Consider the following 20,511-nt stretch of genomic DNA (forward strand, 5'->3'; position numbering starts at 1 on the left):
ACCCAACCTTCTTCTTTTTTTCTTCTGTGTTTTTGAAAACACTACAACATGTTTGAAAGCTGATAGGACTGGCAGGGAAGGTGATGATACAGAAAATAAAGCAAGTTGTTAGAGCGAGGTCTTCCAGGAGGCAGAAGATCCAGTCTGTGAGTAGAGGGTTGGTCTTAGAGCAACTGTGGTTCATTCATGGTACTAGAATACATGAATAACGTGTAGATATAGCTAGAAAAGAAGATCTATACCCTCGTCTGGGTATAGATGTTAATGTGTCCATAAATGAGGGCAGTTGGGCCATCATTCCTGTTCTCACAGTAAAATAGGAAGTAGACAATCAATATATGGCAAAGAGAGGAAGATTTGGGGAATCATACATGGGAGACAAAGCAATGACATAATCTTGTGGCTTTAAGATGTAGCTTGACCAGTGAAATGCAGTAGGACTACTGTGTGGAAGTCTGGGCCCAGTTACATTTAGAGGTCATGAAAAGATCAATTGACAAAGTTGTCCTTGTCCCCATCCTCAGTTAGCTTCTCAGGCTCATAACTGGTGAGGAAATGGGGTTTTTTAAGTACTTATTGAATCCTAAAAGAATGACTGAAACTTAACACCACAGCCCTTAGATTATTTGGGACCATATCTAAGCATTCTCTCTAGGTATCAGATACATTTCTTCTACTTAGCAACTTCAATCCAGCATGAGAGGGCCTTTGATGACCCCTGGGCAGCCAGAGAGAGTTTGGTGTCTTTTTGCCAAGCAGGTGGGCTGAGGTGACAAATTCTCTGTCTCTGTGAACTTCCTGGAACACAAAACCTTACTGGAACACAGAACCACATGAGCTGGAAAGGACACTTGCCAGTGTTAAACTCTCCTTCTCTACCAGTGGAAATACCCTAATAAGCTAGGATCTAAAGGGCTTGCCACCTGACACTGTACTTTCTATCCAACCACAGCCTTCATTTTAAATCAGCTTTTTCCTGGATGGAAAAGACCTATTGGGTAGTTTGTTAGAGAAATACACTTTTTGTTCCCATGAATTTTTCAATTCATGAAGTTTCTTGCTTTCCCTTTCTTGCCCTTGCTTGGTGCTGGTACTAAGGCTTGAACTCAGTGTCGCTTAGCTTTGCTACTCAAAGCTAGCACTCCATCACTAGAGCCACAGCATCATTTCTAGCTTTTTGATGCTTAGCTAGAGATAAGACTCATGTGGACTTCCTGCCCCAGGTGGTTTTGAACTGTGATTCTCAGATCTCAGCCTCATGAATAGCCTCATTCATTACATGAATGAGCCCACAGCTCCTGACAGTTTTTCTTTTCATTAACTGGAAGATGAATATATGATGCATGCGTGTGTGTGTGTGTGTGTGTGTGTGTGTGTGTGTGTGTGTGTGTTTTGCTTGTTGTTGGGGCTTGAACTCACTATGCTGTACCTGAGATTTTCTACTAGGCTAGTGCTCTACCACTTTGAGCAACAGTTCAACTTCTAGTTTTTTGGTGGTTAATTGGAGATAAGACTCTCACAGACTTTCCTGCCCGGGCTGGCTTCAAACTGCAATTCTCAGATCTCAGCCTCTTGAGTAGCTAAGATTACAGACATGAGCCATCAGCACCCAGCTGATGTTTGCTTTATTAATTTGTCTATCCTTATAGGAACTCATGCTTTGAATGTGCTGGAGAAAAATATTCATTTTTTTGGGTCGGTCATGGGGCTTGAACTCTGGGCATGGCCACTGTCCCTGAGTGTTTCAGCTCAAGGCTAACACTCTACCACTTGAGCCACCACACCATTTCTGATTTTCTTTTGGTTAACTGGAGATAAGAATCTCATAGATTCTCCTGCCTAGGCTGGCTTTGAACCGTGATCCTTAGATCTCAGCCTCCTGAGTAGCTAGGATTATAGACATGAGCCAACAGTGCCCAGCAAAATTTTCATCTTTATAATATTTCACATTCTTGGTGTCCTTGTAAAATATTCTTTCTTTCTCTCTTTCCCTTTCTTTCTTTCTCTTTCTCTCTCTCTTTCTTCCTTTCCTTTCCTATAGTACTGTGATTTAAACTCAAGATTCTGTGTTTTCTAGGCAGTCACTCTACTACTTGAGTCATGCCCCAAGCCCTTTTACTTTTAGTTATTTTGGGGGATAGTGTCTTTAGTTTTCACCCTGACAGCCTGAGCCATGTTTTTCCTACTAAAGCTTCCCACATAGCTGGGATGACAAGTGTGTCACTATGCCTGCCTTATTTTGCCCTGGCTGGCATCAAATCACAGTTATCCAGATTGCCCTCTAGCAAGTAACAGAGATTACAGACCTGAGCCACTGTGCCTGGCCAAAATTTCCATTTTGGAATTTTCGATTTTTAGCTTTGGGATGTTCACCTTTACCACTGGACTTTAGACAGGACTGGAATACATATATTTTTCTATGTTTTATCTTCCTCTATGAATTTTCTGCTATTACTTTGTTTTTGCAGTCCTGGAGTTTGAACTCAAGGTCTTAAACTTCCTAGGAAGATACTCTTCCACTTGAAACATGCTGTAGGCCCTTTTTGTTTTATTTTTCATGTAGGGTCTTGTGTTTTTGTCTAGAGGTGATCTGGACCTTAGTCTTCCTACCTATGGCTTCCAGAATAGCTGGGATAGAATCTCCTTGAATTTCTGCCCCACATGGCTCTGAATTTGTATCCTCACTGTCTCCATCTTCAGAACAGCTGGGATTATAGTCATGAACCAATGCTCGTGGTTTGTGTTGTTAGGAGTTAAGTAGATTATGAAGAAAAAAATTACAAGAAATGCTCAGCTCTAGTTATAGAATATATCACTCTACAAGTATTTGTTAGCACTTAGGTATTAGGCATCATTTGAACCTCTGTAGGTACAGCAATGAGCCAAACAAAACAAAGCTCTTGTCCATTTGAACTTAAATTCTAGTGTGAATGAATGTATTTACTATTGACACATGACAATAATGATTTAGAATACATTTAGAATCACTTTCTACATATGTCCAAAATGACTGTATTGCTTGAAAATAACTTAAAGTAAATTGTTGCTGATAATATCCTACAGATGAAAGTAAGCCAGGCCCAAAGAAACATAGGTCCCATGGTTTCCTTATTTGCAATAACTAGTATATGTCTGAGACAAGCAGAAAAGGTCAGATAAGTTGATGTTAGGGAAATGAACCCTAAGATATTAATTCAAATGTCTTTTTCTTTCATGCGATTGTTTCTAACACATTTATAAGATTATTTCTTTGTTGCTTTGTATGTCTCTCCCCCATGGTGTAACCCCTGCTTTCACTGTATTTGATGTTGGTATAATTTGTGGAGGGGAAGGGAAAAAACAAATCGTTTAAATAGGGATACAGGTGGACCCATTGCAACAATGAGATGCACAAGTCGTTATGTCGAGAACGAACATTACAACTTTGGTGGAGGAGTATTGGGTGGGGAGAGAGGGGAGGAGGATTGGGTGGGGGGGCAGGGGGAAGATGGGAAGGGATGGGAAGGGGAAACAAAGGAGGAGGCTACAATGCTTGATAAGAAATGTACTCATGATCTTGCCCATGTAATTGTAACCCCTCTGTACAGTATTTTCACAATAAAAAATAGACCATAAAAAATCTTACAGATGATCATTTAATCACTTTACATTAATATTGCCACCCATATCAAACTAGGTTTGATATAAGAAGCATTTCTAGGGAGGTACTTCTGCTGGTGGCAGGACCCTGGCTGGTCAGGGTAGACTGAATGTGTGAGACTATACAAAAGTACTCACCTCTTCACATGCACCACATACTTTGTGTCTATGTAGGTGAGTGTCCCAGTGTCCCAGGTACAAGTCATGCTGCCTGAGAATTCATGGATGATGCAGGTTACCTGGTCAGGAGCATCTGGAGGATCTGTAATAAAATGTATCACTTAGGCGCCTCCATAAAAATCATAGAATTCTGCTGAGCTCTGACTTGTAATACTAGTTACTCAGCAGGCTGAGATCTGAGAGTTTTGGCTTAAAGTCAACCTATGCAGGAAATTCTGCAAGATTCTTATCTCCAATTAACCAACCAACCAACCAACAAAAAAGCCAGAAGTAAAGTTGTGAGTCAAGTGGTAGAGTACAGTAGAATGCTAGCCTTGAGCAAAAATATTCAGGGACAGTACCTAAAGTCAAGTTCCAGGACTGGCAAAAAAGAAAGAAAGGGAGAGAGGGGAGGGAAGGGAGGGAGGGAGGGAAGAGGAGAAGAAGGAAGGACTGAGAGAGAGAAAGAAGAAAGAAAGAAAGAAAGAAAGAAAGGAAGAAAGAGAGAAAGAAAGAAAGAAAGAAAGAAAGAAAGAAAGAAAGAAAGAAAGAAAGAAAGAAAGAAAGAAAGAAAGAAAGAAAGAAAGAAAGGAAGGAAGGAAGAAAGGAAGGAAGGAAGGAGAGAAAAAGAGAGAGAAGAAGGAAGGAGAGATAGAAAGAAAGAAAGAAAGAGAGAGAGAACTAGAGAGAGGGAGGATGGGAAGGAGAGAAGAAAGAAGAAAGGAGAGAGAAAGAAAGAAAGAAAAGAAAGAAAGAAAGGAAGGAAGGAAGGAAGGAAGGAAGGAAGGAAGGAAGGAAGGAAGGAAGGAAGGAAGGAAGGAGAGAAAAAGGGAGAGAGGAAGGAAGGAGAGAAGGAAAGAAAGAAAGAGAGAGAAATAGAGAGAGGGAGGAAGGGAAGGAGAGAAGAAAGAAGGAAGGAGAGAGAAAGAAAGAAAGAAAAAGAAAGAAAGAAAAAGGAAGAGAGGAAAGAAGGAAAGGAGGGAGGAAGGGAAGAAAGGAAGCAGGAAGGGAGGGAGGAAGGAAGAGAGAAAGGAAAAGGTTTTATAAAGTAGCTTTGGGCTGTTAGGTTTGTGTGAGAGGCCAGTGAGCACTGAGCATCTCGAGGTTCCTTCCTCCATCCCCAATGTCTCCCTTGCAACGCTGACAAACATCCTCTCCCTCCTCTACTTTACTATATCCCTTACTCTTTTGGGGAGACTATTATCCATACAAATAATCCAACTTAATATTATCATTTATCCAACTAAAAAAGCCCTCCCTTCCTCAGCTACCATAAGGTCTTTCTCCTTATCACTAAAACATCCTCTGTGTGTGTGTGTGTGTGTGTGTGTGTGTGTGTGTGTGTGTGTGTGTGTGTGTTCTGAGACAGGGTCTCATTATGTATACCAGGTTGGCATTGAATTTGGGATCTTCTTGTCTCCATTTCTCAAGTATTGGGATTACAAGCACACCCCACTACACTCAGCGATAGTAAAACATCTTAAGAGTCAATTACTCTTCTCCCATTTATTCATGAGACAAAGCAATCAGGATTCAGCTCTCACAGTTTCATCAGTACTGTTGCCAAGGTCATTAATGATACCCCCCAGTTTAATGCCACCCTACACTCCCTTGTTGACTTTTTTGTTGTTGTTAGTTTGTTTTATTTTTGTGCCATCCCTCAGGCTTGAACCCAGGGCCTGGGCTCTGTCCATGAATTTGCTCAAAGCTAGCACTGTATTACTTGAGCCACTGCTCTTACGTCAGGCTTTTGGTGGTTAATTGGAAATATGAGTCTCACAGATTTTTCTGTCTAGGCTGATTTCAAACTGCTCTCCTCAGATCTAAGTCTCCTAAGTAGCTAGGATTACAGGTATGACCCACCAGCACCCCTGGCTTTGTTGGCTGTTATTGAACTCTTAACCTCTGCTGTATTTGATATTTAGCTCACTTCCTCCTCAAAACCTCTCATGTTTCTTGGGTCTTGTTGAAGGGTTTGTCTGGACCTTTTTGTTTTTGTTTATTTGTTTTGTCTTTCTGCAGTTCTGGACAGCTATCTCTTCTTCTGGAACATAATTCACTCTTTAAAAGTTTCGTGTTCATCTCTTCAAAGGAGTATTATTCAGTGGTAAGAGGAAGGTAACTTTAAAACATGCCACAATGTGGATTAAACTTGAAGATACTAGGCTAAGTAAATTCAAAACATGCCACAATGTGGATTAAACTTGAAGATACTAGGCTAAGTAAAATAAGCCACACACACATACACACACACTTGTTGGATTCCCTTGCATAAGGAGTCTTCAATATTAAAACTTGTCAGATACCACTAGTTCATACCTATAATCCTAGCCACCCAGGAGGCTGAGATTTGAGGATTGAACTTCAAAGCCAGGAGAGGCAGAAAAGTCTATGAAACTCTTAACTCCAGTCAACCAGCAAAAAACTTGAAGTGAAGTTGTGGTTCAAGTGGTAGAGCACCTGTCTAGAGTGAGAAAGTGAAGTGAGAATATGAGGCCTGAGTTCAAGCCTCAGTACCTAAATATATCCAGGGCATTGAAATGGGGATTTTTTTGCTCATTGGGTACAGTGCTTTAGCTTGCAACATGGTTTGAGAGAAAGTGCTGATAGCTGCACAGCGTGATTATTTTGAATGTCATTGAATTGAGTATGGAAACATGGTAAAAAACCAATGTATGTTTATGTCATGTGTATTTACCACCACCAGCATCACATGAAAAGTTGTTTTTTTTTAATTTGGTATTCACAGAACTCTATTTCAAGGCTAGTTCTCTTTCTCTCCCACATACCCGCCCTCTTCCCTTACCCGTAACTCCTGGCCAGCTCTTCCTCCCTTGGTTTATTATGGGAAATAAAGTTAGTTTTTGTGTCAGTATATTTTCTCTTTGAGAATGGACATCCCTCAGATCCCCTCACCCTCACCCCACCCTAACCCACTACCTTACCCCATTCCACCCTACCGGGCTCCACCCCAAGGCTGTCATTCACTGAACCCTGTACAGAAGTGTGCCTTTGATCTATGCTGACTAGTTGAAGAATTTCTCTTAGGGATCAAGCATGGGACTCAAGACGGATCAATTAGAACTTTGGTGTCATAGCAGGTAAGCTCTGAGCTGCTGGTGACCATCTTGACAAGAGCGTGTGTCTTCTGTTAGGAATCTTTAGGTCCCAGATGGGAACAGAGGAAAACGTTCTGACCACACTACTCAAACTCCTGTTGCCTCTGAAATCTGTGAAATCCCAACAACGATAGAACAAATGGCATCTGGAATTTTCTGTTATGTATCCAATAGGACAGAACAAAAATCAAGAATGAAGAGAAAAAAAGAGAGCTAGGTAATGTTAGGGAAAAGGAGGAGAATGGAAGGAAACAGGCCAAACTCCATCTCAACAGGGTAGGACGGCGAGGGACACAGACCTTCCTGTGGGTATGGAGGTTGTGTCAGGGGAGGTGAGATCGGAGTCAAGGGTTTTATAGGGTCTGAGCAAGAAGACTGGGGTTACATGAGTTTAATATGGGGCAAGATTACAGGCATGAGCAGAGAATAGGGTAATATTCCCTTATCTAAAGTTTCAAACTTTTTAATGTTCAAACAGCTCTATATCTGTCTTGCCTAGAAGCTTTGACCTTCAGAGGATACAGCTTTTAGTCTCCACCCTTTTAACCCTTTCCTGGCCTCACAGCTTGACCTCAGAGCCTTACAGGCTAAGCCTACCATGGAATGTTTACAGGCATCCTCAGATTGGATTGCCCTGCCTGCCTCAGGCAGTCTGCACTTATCTTTGGTGACTTGCCTGATGTCTGTATGCACCTGGGAAAACAAGGTGGGAGTCAATCCTTCCTATTCCATCTTTAGATACATAGAAAGAATGGGCCAAGAGGGAAGAGGCAAGTAGTTCATATAGGGTCTTTGGATACATAACAAGACTGGGCTGAGAGGGAAGCACCATGTTATTATTAGCACAAAGTGGATTCCAATAAGGTACTAGTGACTCAAGCCTATAAATCCTAGCTACTCAGGAGGTGTAAATCTGAGAAACACCCCTTTTATCATTCTGATTTCTCCCAAACCCACCTCTCCACTCAATTCAGAGCAGACTCTTAGTTCCAACTAACCAGCAAAAAACTAGAAGTGAGGACATGGTTCAGGTTGTTGAACACCAACTGTAAGTGAAAAAGTTAAGGGAGAGAAAGAAGAACTGAGTTCAAGCTCTGGTACTGGCACACATACACATAAAACGTATGAAATGTTGAGTGCTTATCATATCCTTACATTGCAAAGGTGATTTTCTCACCTCATTCTCACGTGAACTATTGCTTGGGGTATGTAACTCTTTAGTGAATTATGAGAGATTTGGAAGGAAGGTGGTGGTGATGGTAAGTGTGTGAAGTGTTATAAAAAAAATACAGGCAAGAGCTTCTAGAAAACAGGGTCTGTGATTCTTTACCTTTCTATAGTTAGCACATTTTTACATTTTTACTATATATAGCAACCACTCAGTGAAGATTATCCCATGGATTCAGTGTCTTTAGTGAGATGATAATGAGGATTAAAGATCAGACTGCCATTTCTTCCCGTAAGAAAGCCTGGGCCAACCAAATTCTGCTTTAATGATACCTACTGTATAGCAATAGCAATGTTATTGGGGAATAGGAAGGGGCTTTAGGGGAACAATTCTGCTCTCAACACTATACACAGAGGTAAAAGATGGTTTATTTCAAGGAAGCTTAAAATTTTAAATATACAAGTAAGTGGAAACATTTTTTTCTGGCTTATGTTAATTCGGCATTTTAAAAAGTTGTCATGGAGTGATTTAATCTCATTATTAGAGTGGCTTGGTTAAACAAATTTCCCCTAATATGTGTGCAGTTAATCACAGCAATTGATCACAGTTACAAAAATCTTAGAAGTGTTTAAGGTTATGGCTCAAACTGGAAACTATGATAGATTATATTTCACAAAATTACACATTAGAGTAGAGAAACTTTTAAATATTTGGATATCTTTCAGGGAAAGCAATGACTCATTTATCTTCTACCTTTTATGTCTTACTCTCTAGTCTAAAAAAATATGCCTGTAATCATTTTGTTCCCCACAGTGATGATACATTGATGTAGTTAATTTCTCAGGACAAATATCCTGTGATCAAAGTGGTCAGGTGAAAGCAATGTGATTTCTAGAATGCCACAAAACCTTTCCAAACCTTCCTGTGACCTACTTCAATAGGAAGTTCTGTTTGCTAAGACCACAGAGCTGAAGAGCACACTCAGCTCAGATGCAGGGTTTTGGTAGTTATGTTTTTATACTTATAACCAGATGGTTTTGAATAAATTCTTACATGGTAGTTATGTTTTTATACTTATAACCAGAGGTCTGTGTAAATAGTTACTTGAATGGACAGGATGCTGTTCTTTCTACACTGCCATTCACAGAGAATGGAAACTTTCTCTTAGGTTGTTCTAGAAGGAGAGCCTTCTGTCAGCTGAAACATGGCCTGGTGTAAGGGCTTGGCCCTTACAGCCAACACTAGAGGGACTGTCAAGGGTAATCAGTGACCCCAATGGCTATATGTCTAATATATCTATAGGAAATGAACCGTTGTTTTGAGCTGAGCTTTTGGATTGGGCACTGACAGACCTAACCAAAATGGAGTGACTTATGCTAAGTGCTGCATAATCAAACTAAAAGTGTAAAAAAGCAAGTCATCACCTCTCCCCAGTAGACCAGTTTTTCCTGAAAATCAGACTTACCATATCCGATTTGAAAAGGTTCAGTCACCCTGAAGCCTGGCGAGAACTTTTACAAAAAAAGCAACATCCCTCACTCTCTTCTACTATTCTATTGCCTTGTTTCCACCTTACAAAACCCAACTTGTTCTGTCCTGCCCCATGAATCACCAATACAGTCAACTAGATCTTAAAACTAAATTTGTAGCTGGTGCCAGTAGTTCATCCTTGTAATCCTAGCTACCCAGGAAGCTAAGATCCCAGGATCTAGGTTTGAAGCCAGCTTGGGCAGACAGCTGTGAGTGACTCTTATCTCCAGTTAACTAACAAAACTCATGATTATAAGGTGTGGCTCAAGTGGTACAGCACCAGCCTTGAGCGGAAAAAGCTAAAGGAGAAAGCAAGGCCCTGAGTTCAAACCTTAATACCAGAATGAAAACAAACAGAAATTGGATTTGTTGGAATTTGTCTTTTAGCTCAAGTGATACATATTTCACATCCTTTCCTCCTCTGGCTTAAATTAACAACTAGCCTTCTTTAACTGTGGAACTTTCTTATTAGCCCTCTGAAGAGAGATTATATATCCCCGGACTCTTACCTTCATCCCTAAGAGGAAAAAATGGTAAAAATCTTTAAGCAGCGAGGGTTGGTTATGTTTCCTGAGGATGTGGACAAGCTTAGATTTCCTGAATCAGATAAGGTGCTTGCCTCTGGTTTAATTTCCACAATTTAGGGCAAGTTTCACTGGTAAGGCCTACATTTACTAATTTGGTTCTTTGACTCCAAAACTTAAACTATTTCTCTTTCTCAAATCACTGGTCCCTCTCCTTAGTTCTCTGTTTCAAAGGCATGCGCTGTCAGCTTCCCAGAGGTAAGTGGGGCAATGGCCTCCTCACAGAACAGATGGTCAGGCAGCAAAGATGGCTGCTGGTAGTGGTGTTTAGTCTGGTTCTTGTAGCTAAAGTCTAGAGGTGATGGAGAAACATGAACTGATTTTTGGTTCCATAAGAATGGAAGAAGAATAGAGGCAAAGACTAAAATCCCCTCATTTTTTTTACTGGCAGTGAACAAAGGCATCACACAGAAGAGATCTCTGTATTAAACCAGTCCTGAAGTGATTGATCTGTCCTTCCTAATATAAGAACTGAGATCTATGTCCATATATAATTACTTAATACTTACTTATAATTACTCAGTTCACTTTACTGCAGTAACTTACATACTTTCAGAATGTTATGGACGAAAATTGAATTTCGGATCTATTTTCAAGATTAAACTGATTAATTAAAAATTATTATAGTAATGTACATGCTAAGTCACAGTGGAGGGGGGAGGCAATGGTATTAGAAGCAAGGAATTGTTGGAGAACCGCCTTATGTTTCATCAAAAAAGATGCATTTGTTAGGATTCAGACAGTGAGGCTACAATTCAAAAAGTTTAAATCATTGAAGTTCAGTGCTAAACAAGGCCAGTATAACTGGCTTCATTTTACAGACAAACAACAGAGACTCTGCGATTGTTTAAGCAAATTGTCAATGGTATATATAACTACCCAGGGGTAGGGTGAAAACCAAAGCTAGTTTTGCAACTTTTCCTGAATCTGGATCTTAAAATGTCTCAATGGAATCTTCTTCAGCTTAAGGATATTAGTTTGGGGAAAACAAAAACAAAATGTAAGTGAAAAAGCAGGGGGAAAAAGTAATAATTTGGGGGGGAGGCAGAGGGATGGGAAGAGATGGGAAGAGGAAACAAAGGAGGAGGCAACAATGCTTGATAAGCAATGTACTCATTACCTTGCTCATGTAATTGTAACCCCTCTGTATGGTATTTTCACAATAGAAAAAGAAAAAGAAAAAAAGAAAAAAGTAGTAGTTTAATTTGTTCTTATTGTTCTTGAAAGGATCTTAGTATAGAACACAGATTGACTCAAATCTTCAATTCTCCTGCCTCCTCCCAAGTGCTAGAATTACAGGTATGAACCATCACACTAGACTAAATAGCATAATTTTAAGTCCGAAGGTATTTGTTTTTTGGCCTTGGTTGGCCAAAACAAGTGGTGAAAAATTGATTTTCCAAATGCATCAGCAATATTTTAAAATCTAGAAAGTTTACATTAGGCATTCATCTTCCTCAAGGGGAGAGTTAAAATATTTGGGCCCTCACCAATGCTGGGTCTGGGCAGAGTCTGCATCCAGCAAACCATACATTTCTTTCTTCTTTGCACAGGGGGGCATCAGTCCCCTCAATCCCAGACATTTGAATTCATAGCAACTGTCATATACCAATCTAAGAGGGGAACTATCTAGTTTTAGATAAGATAGGTGGTCATCAGTGAACCGTGTGTATTTCGAAAGTGCCAGAATACTTACATCCAGAATAAATGTCTTTTCCACATATGAGAGTTTCTTGAAGACGTCCAGGACATTCTGTAGTGCAATACACTGAGGCATGTGGCTCCTGAAAGTTTTTATACCAAAGCCGAGCTGTTGTTTGGTTAATCCTTGTGATGTGAGATTTTTCTTTGGTGCCATTTTTATAAAAGTTAAGTTTAGTCGGTTGGCAGTTCTTAATTGTTGCTTGACAATAGACAGAGAGATTCATACCCATTCTAACAAGGGTGGCTGGTTCTACCCAGATGTTGCCAGAGCAGTTTATATTCACAATTCCTGGAAACAAACATATAGTTTAAAAATTCTATGTAAAGCATTACAAAAGATTCAGAAGTGTATCTTATTGCACTTTAAAGTTATTCTTTTCTATTAATTACATGATTTCAATGGAAAAAGATTACGTCTATGTTTTTATTGATTAATTTGTTATAGTGTGCTTTTTATCCTGCATCTAATAGTATTCAACAGAATTACATTAAGCTTCTCAAATTTTCTAAAGAGCAAATATAATTAGCTTTTCTACTTCAATATGAAAACAGAGGCATCATGAAGCAACGTCATTTATTGGAGATCAATTAGAAATAATAGCAGCATTGCAGAATCTAAACCCCATTCTCTAGATACCCAATTAATCTTTTGTTCTTTCCTTTTAGATAAAAGCTACTTTATCAGCAAGTCATGAATATAATGAATAAATGAAAACATAGGGATGAAAATAATGAATAAAACTATACTCTTGCAGTAACAAAAATCTAGTGCTTGAGAATTGCATAAAGTTTATCACTAATTTAATCTGAGAAAATATTCTCAATAGATTGCTAAATTAGAAAGCAAGTTGTGAAACAACATATTTAATATAGGACGATGTTAGAAATAGGTGAATTGAAGAGAAATACACTGTTATTAACAACAGTAATCTCTGTATTAATATTTTTATTTTAACTTGTATATCAGGTGATTTAAAAATTACATGATGAATATATTACTTTCATAACCAAAAAAACATTCTCATTTAAAATTATTTGTCTGAGAGGTATACTTAATGATAGAATGCTTTCCCTGGGCTAAATCTCCAGCACTGAAAAGTAATAAATAAATTAAGCCATTTTTGTAAAGCCAAATGACTATGAAATACAATATTGATGAAATGCAATTCACACCAAAAAAAATATACCAGAAGTTCTATAAAATTTATTATGATTGTTTTCCTGGAAACACTCCCATTAAAGTACGTCTAAATCTTATCAAACTAATGATTGAGGTCATTTTTTATTTTAATTTTTAAGGGGCTTTAGCCTTGGAACACAGTTTAAAGAATTAACTTGTTATACAATTAACCTAATTGAGAATTTCCTTTTTGCAGCGAACATTTACATATAAATTCTAAATCTTTAAATGTTGAAGTGCAGACAATAATTCTATCATCAGAGGAAATTGAAGTCAAGGTTATGAAAAAGCGGGGGGGGGGGTGTTGGGCAGTACTGGAGATTGAACTTGGGGCATTGAGCTTGTAAGGCAGGCACTCTTGAGCCATACACTTGTTTTGTTGACTATTTTTGAGGTAGGGCCTGACTTCATGCTAGGTCTGTGACTCCTTTGTCACTGAGATGACAAGCACGAGCCACAGTACCCCATCTTGTGCTCTCTCAATAGCTGGGGTAACAGACATGCACCTTACCTAGCCACTGATGGATATGGAGTCTTGTGATCAGCCCAGCTGATCCCCACCTCTCAAGTAGTGATTGGGCAATCTCCTTCTTGGATTCCTCAAAGCTAGATATGCCTGTCCCACAGGAATCTGGTCTTCTGGGCAGGGCCAGGGGTTTATATAAATGATGAGCTAGGAATAGTGACAGCACATAGTAGGATTGTACAAGGCTATTGTGGGGAGTAAGAGGTTAGGGCAAAGCCTGGCACATAGTAACCATCAATAAAGGGTTTGTAAACTCTAACATTGATTAACATGCCAGAATAAAGCCATAAGCTTCTTCATGGAAATATTCATATGACTCTGAGGGCTATCCATTAGGACTAGTTAAGAAACTACCCCTGTATTTGGACAGTTCTTGCCCATTTAAAATTCATTCCATATAAATTTTTATATATGCATTTTCCCCACCTAATCAGTTTTGTATTTTCCAGAGATCCTGGCATAATACTTTGAAAGGAATGATTACTTAATATTCTATTTGTGGATAAAAAATACAGATAGATACACAAAGTACTATACCTCCATGGCACCAACTGAAGAAAATGTAAAGAGCTATTACTGCATTCAGTTGAATCCTGACCTGATTCATGTTCCCAATCAGGATAAAGCCCTTTGTTTCTCTCTGGAAAAAATATTTTTTAAAGTTTACATTGTAGCATTTTAATAAAATAATAAAAAGCACCCCTCTGTGCAGTATTTTCACAATAAAAAACTTATTAAAAATAATAAAAAGCATTAGATTTTTCTTGACAATTCTTTAATAAAAACTCTGTGTGTGTATGTGTGCACACACGCGCGTGCGCTGGTATGGAGCTTGAACTCATGGCCTGGGCACTATTTCTTGCTCAAGGCTAGCATTTTACCACCTGAGCCAAGGCTCTATTTCTGGCCTTTTGGTGATTGATTAAAGATAAGAATCTCATGGTCTTTCCGGGCCAAGCTGGCTTTGAACTACAATCATCAGATCTCAGCTTCCTGAGTAGCTAGGATTACAGGTGTGAACCAGCAATCCTTGGTTAATAGGAAGTTTTGATTAGGAAGAATAGAAAGAGGGAGGAAAGGCATGGAAGAAGGGAGGGAAAGAGGGAAGAAGGGATGAAGAAAGCAAAGGAGGAAGACAGAAATGGAGGAAAGGGGACAAATAGATGTCTCAGAGGAGGTACAATAACAGTAGATCAAAAAACCAGAAGAATGTAATTGTATGTCCTTAAAATTTACTGAATTACCTTAGGAGTTCACTTAACATATTAAAATGTTAATTCCATTTATTTAATCTCTGTCATCATCAGACCCTGTTTCAGTGCTAATTTACTATGATGAATTCAAAACTAATTCTGAACAGTACCAGAATTCTGACCAAATACTCTAGAAATACCATTTTCTGATGAGCAAAATTTGAAAAAAGCCCCCAATTTAAAAACTCCTAGAGGACAAAGGACACAAAATGAAAAAAAAAAAAAAAAAAAGAAGCGAGACAAAGATAGTTCACTTTCACCACTTAAACTAAGAGTCCTTGTTTTAGAGCTCAAAAGAAACCTGTTACAAAGATTTTGAACAACACTTTCACTAGTTGACAAGTAGTTAGGCAATTTACTTCATCAGTCACATTATTCAACAATTCACTTACCCAATACCCAGTTACTATATTTTTAAAATCCATTCAGTAAATTCAGTAGAACCACTTCAATACAACACACAGCTCAGCAAATAGCACAAAACATCTGATGATTAAAACAACAACAAACAAAAAAACAGGGGTGTTGTGGCCTAGGAAGATAGAGATGATCTCTCGTTAGCAGTTGATCGTCCCTGCATAAGTAAAAGGCAACACAAGTCCTAAAGCTCCCTATTTCGAAGTTCACTACTTACCTGTGGAATATACCATCAGTATTATTAGAAGTGATGAGGTGTTGATCAATGCTGCAAGTTCAGATTTCATCAGTAACCACCATGTGAAATAACCCTCAGAACAAGGGAAAGCCTTGTGGCCATGGGTTTCAGAAGCAAACAGAACAGTCTGTAAGCATGTGGATGATGGGTATCCCTTTACTTTTCAGCCTCTTGGAGGCACTTGCTGTCCGCGATGGCTGGGCTGTGTCTTCTTTCTCCACTGCCTGCCTGTCAATCATCCTTTCAGATTTTCATTTGTGGGCAAATGGAAACATTAGCAGAACATTGACCTACATTTCTTATTCTTGAAGAGGAACTCAAAGCTGCCCATTTCAAAATGACTGACATCATGTCACTCTTTGGGAAAACCCAGATCACTGAAAATGAACTGCTTTGTCAGGGTTTTTCTATCATATTCATTTCTAATTACTTGTGTCGTCCAAGAAGTAGAACATATCTGCTTGCTTGATCTGATCAAAGTTTTCACACCTAAAATAGGTGACGTGGTTTTCATTTGTAACCAATTTTGATATTAATTATAAAGCTGTTTCCTTATGAGAATTTGCCAGCTTTGAGGTACTGTTGGTAAAGATTGTGATTTGATACTATGTGACATGCTGTTTGATACGCATTTTGTGAAGTGATTTCTGCTATCTAGTTAGATAACACATCACCTCCCATTGCTTTTGTTTCATGGTGACTACATTTAAATAAATTTTAGATTTATTTTTAAGTTTTAGAAGGGATTTGTCTTAGTATAACAGGATTAAATTAGGGAGAAATAGAAAAATAGAAACAGTTCCTGCTCCTTAGGCAGAATATGGGAATTAAAGACTCCTTAGTTTGTTTTGAGATAAGCTCTCACCATATAGTCCAGACTGGCCTGGATCTCACTATGTAGTTTAGGTTGACCTTGAAGTCTCCATTCTCTCACTTTAGCTTCCTGAATGCTGAGATTACACCATGTCAGGCCATAAAGGCAAATCTTAAGTAAACAGTTCATTATTGTTAACTACAGTAACCATGATACATATTTGACTCCTGAGCTTATGGCTCCCCTTCTTATTTACCCCTTGCCTCTACCAGCCACCATTTGACTCTGTTTTTATGTATTCTTTTTTTTATTGTGAACATACTGTACAGAGGGGTTACAATTACATGGGCAAGATAATGAGTACATTTCCTATCAAGCATTGTAGCCTCCTCCTTTGTTTACCCTTCACATCCCTTCCCAGCCTCCCCCCACCCTCCCACCCAATCCTCCCCACCCCCCACCAAAGTTGTAAAGCTCGTTTCCGACATGACAACTTGTACTTCCCATTGCTGCAATGGGTCCACCTGTATGTTTCTATGTGTATTCTATACAACTTTTTCTATTCAAATTTTGTTATTTAGATATAACTTAGATTGTACAATATTTACCATTTTTGTCTGATTCATTCCACTTAGCATGTGCTCAGGGTTCAATCATGTTTATTGCAAATGTCAGATTTTCTTCAAAGCAGAATATTTATCCTGCATATATATATATATATATATATATACATATATATATATATATAATCTATTGAGAACTTGTTTGGAGATTTTAACAGATGAACATAGCTACTCATACACTCTAATTGAAGAACAGTTTCCTCTGTGGAGGCTGCACGAGCACACAGCTTAGAGAGAGAAGCATACAGAACTGTGCACAATGAAGGAACACCAACCTAGCCAGCCAGATCAGCTGAATCAATGCTAGCAATCAATGAGATGACAAGGGTTGCATCACCCTCATGTCACAAACCACAGTGTCTTTATGCATTCCTCTGTCAATGGGCCATGTCTTGACTGTTGAGAATAACATGGCCATATGCAGGGAGTGCAGACCCCTCTATATGACACTGGTTTAATTTCTTTTGAATATACATCAGAAGAAGGATTGATGGGTCATATGAATTCTCTCATTCCCATTATGACATTAGGACAGTACCCTCTTAGCCTCTCACCACTTACATCCTCAACATTTGTTCTCTCATCTTTCACAATATTCATCTTGATGGGGGGAGATGAGATGGCATTGTGATTTTGATTGATATTCTCTGGTGCTGAGTGAAGTTGGGTATCCTTTCATATACATGTTGGCCATTTGTTCTTTATTTGGGGCGGGGGGAAGTAGTGCTTTGGATTGAACCCAGGGCCTCCTGCATGCTGAGCACACCTTCTAACACTGAGCCACACTTCCATCCCCAAACTATTGTTCATCTGCTTGTCTTCCTTGGAAAAATATCTGTCTGGATTATTTTCTCACTTTTTGATTGTGTCATTTGTTTTTCTTTTGTTGTTGTCTTTGCTTTATTTGTTTCCAAGTCAGTCACATGAGTTCTTTGTATATTTTGGATATTAACTCCTTATCAGTTTGCAAACTTCTTTTCATAGCAAGATAAGTCACCAGGTCAGTTTGTTAACTGTTTCCTTTGCTAAACTGAAGACATTTAGTTTGATATATTCTTATATAGATCCCATGGTTTCTCTTATTTGCTATAACTAGTATAAGTCAAGGACGAGCAGAAAAGGTAAAAAACTATGTACTTATTTTGTTTGCTTTTGCTGTTTGTACTTTTGGTGTTTTATCCTAAAAACCTTTGACAGACTAATGTCAAGGATCTTTTTCTCTATGTCTTCTTCAATAAGTTTTACGGTTTCTGGCTTTATACTTAAGTCTCTGATCTATTTAGAATTAATTTCTGTGAAGAGTGTATAAATACATTTCTTAAGAAAAGTTAGTATGACTGTTATTGTTAGTCATCCATTTATCAAAAGACACATTTGATCATCTTGAATGTGCCAGGAATTATTCTGACATTAAAGATGTAATGGTTATTAGCTACAGTAAAGTTCCATTTTTGTATTATTTACAATGGTTCATTCATAGATCCGCTCCTTTGAATTACTATCTATAACTTAACAGGGTTCCATGAGCAAATAATATATTAACAGAATATTTGGTTGGCTTATCATAGGCATCGCCAGGGTGCTTTTCTGTAACCTGTTTTCTTATCTCCTCCTTTTCAGTCCATGTAGTTCTTTCTTTCCATTAAAGTAACAAGCCATTTATTTATTCATTTACTTGTTTTCACCATAAGCTGCTGCTTCTCCTCCTCCTCCTCCTCCTCCTCCTTAGAAAGTGCTATGATTTGAACTCAGGGCTTCAAGATTGCTAAACTGGTACTCTACCATTTGAGCCACATCTCCAGCCTACCTTTTTGCTGGTTATCTGGGGATGGAATCTGGTGACCTTTTCTGCCTGGGTTAGCCTGGAATGTCAATCCTCCAGAACACAGACTATTTAGTAGCTAGGAGGACAAGCATGAGCCCCAGTGCCTGGCTTCCAATAAACTCAATGGCAAAAACTCCATATTCTCCTTTTAATTCTTATAAATGTCTTTAATACCTAGCACACTAGAACACTTTAAAGGACCATTCAAAACATTCTGATGCTCAAACACATTCTGGAACACAAAATCAGAATTTCTGCCCGAAGAGGATAGATACTGATACTTTATAAAATCCCTTCAGATGACTTGCAATGGAAAACCAGGTTGAGAACCATTACAAAATGTAATAGCCGGGTGCCAGTGGCTCAGGAGGCTGAGATCTGAGAATCATGGTTCAAAGCCAGCCCCGGCAGGAAACTCCGTGAGACTCTTATCTCCAATAAACCACTCGAAAACCGGAAGTAGCACTGTGGCTCAAGTGGTAGAGCGCTCGCCTTGAGCCGAAGAGCACAGGGACAGCGCCCAAGCCCAGAGTTCAAGTCCCACCACCGACCCCCCTCCCCAAAAAATGTGATAGAGTCTCTTGATCTTGAAGACCACACAGAAGAAATGACAGTCATTTGGTGCTGAGTGTTCAGATATAGTTTTTCAAGCTATGAAGGAGAAGGTTCAAGAAAACATGTCACATATGGAGAACAGAGAGTGGAGCTAAGATAGATGTTTAAAGATGGGGGAGTTGTTTCTCCAACTTAAGAGTAAGATTTAAACTAAAAAAAAAAAATGGAGCCAGTGTTAGCAGAAACGGGCTTTGCATTACTGAGAATAGTTTACCCTTGATCTTGAATGCAAAGACGAGAGAACAAAGAGTGTTATGCTGGGAAATAACGATGAGGCTTCAGAAAGGATAATTCTAATAACTGTGTGGAGAATTGATTAGAGATCAGGAGTCCCATCCGGAGGTCAGTGAAAATCCAAAGCAGAATCGGGGCAGGAAGCAAAGCACAGGAAATAGAAGGGAAGCAGGTAACAATACTGAGAGCAAGGTGGACAGAAAGATTGGTCATGATGAACACCAAGGGAGAAATAAGCTCAGGATACTTTTCCTTGTTCTTCAAATATGACAGATAAATGGTAGTCCACTCTCTTATTAATGTCCTCATGCTCTGAATTGATACTTCTATTGTTCATAGTTATGGAGATTCTTTGAAGAGAAACAAAATACCACAATCTTTTGACTCATTCAAGGATAGTAGGTCTACCTGCAGCAGTTCAGTTCTCAGAATCAAGTACCTTATGGTCCACTTAGCTCTGCTGGAGGAAAGGATGCTGAAGGCTGAGTCATCCGCATTTCCTGTGAGGTGAGCACTAAAGGTCAACTTTACCTTATGTCCTAAGAGCTTCTTAGAGATTTAAGAAATGGTGGTAAATTCAGAACCATCAATGGGCAACTCTAGATCTTGCAGTCTATATCAATAAAAAGTGGATCTGTATCCAGACTCTGCTTCCAGAAGTGGCCTTTCTAAATTTGATTGTTTTGAAAATGAGTAGTCATCTTAATTCATACAGAATAGTATCCTTTAAATCCAAATTTTTGTATTATATATTACCCTGCATGTAGGTCCAGGGAATCTAACAAATGGAGAATTTAAAATGCTGTTTTTAAGAAAACTTTCTTGGATAATGAAAGCATGTTAAACTTATAAGTCATCTAGTGTTTCCCAGATAGATGGTAGG

The 20,511-nt window shown here is 38.8% G+C and overlaps 1 protein-coding gene across 1 annotated transcript in view; it reads right to left on the bottom strand.

Annotated features, from left to right (window-relative positions):
* Positions 1-14,246, bottom strand: part of Il23r (interleukin 23 receptor) — a 60,142-nt gene extending 45,896 nt beyond the window's left edge. Inside the window, exons 1-3 of the mRNA XM_042683913.1 lie at positions 14,147-14,246; positions 11,896-12,192; positions 3,778-3,901 (exon numbers count right to left, since the gene is read on the bottom strand). Coding sequence (XP_042539847.1) covers positions 3,778-3,901; positions 11,896-12,192; positions 14,147-14,216 — 491 coding nt within the window. The 5' untranslated portion in view covers positions 14,217-14,246. The remainder of the gene's footprint in view (positions 1-3,777; positions 3,902-11,895; positions 12,193-14,146) is intronic.
* Between the last annotated feature and the right edge of the window lie 6,265 nt (positions 14,247-20,511).

This window comes from Dipodomys spectabilis, unplaced genomic scaffold, assembly GCF_019054845.1.
Source record: "Dipodomys spectabilis isolate Male_0828 unplaced genomic scaffold, ASM1905484v1 ptg000002l, whole genome shotgun sequence".
NCBI lineage: Eukaryota > Metazoa > Chordata > Mammalia > Rodentia > Heteromyidae > Dipodomys > Dipodomys spectabilis.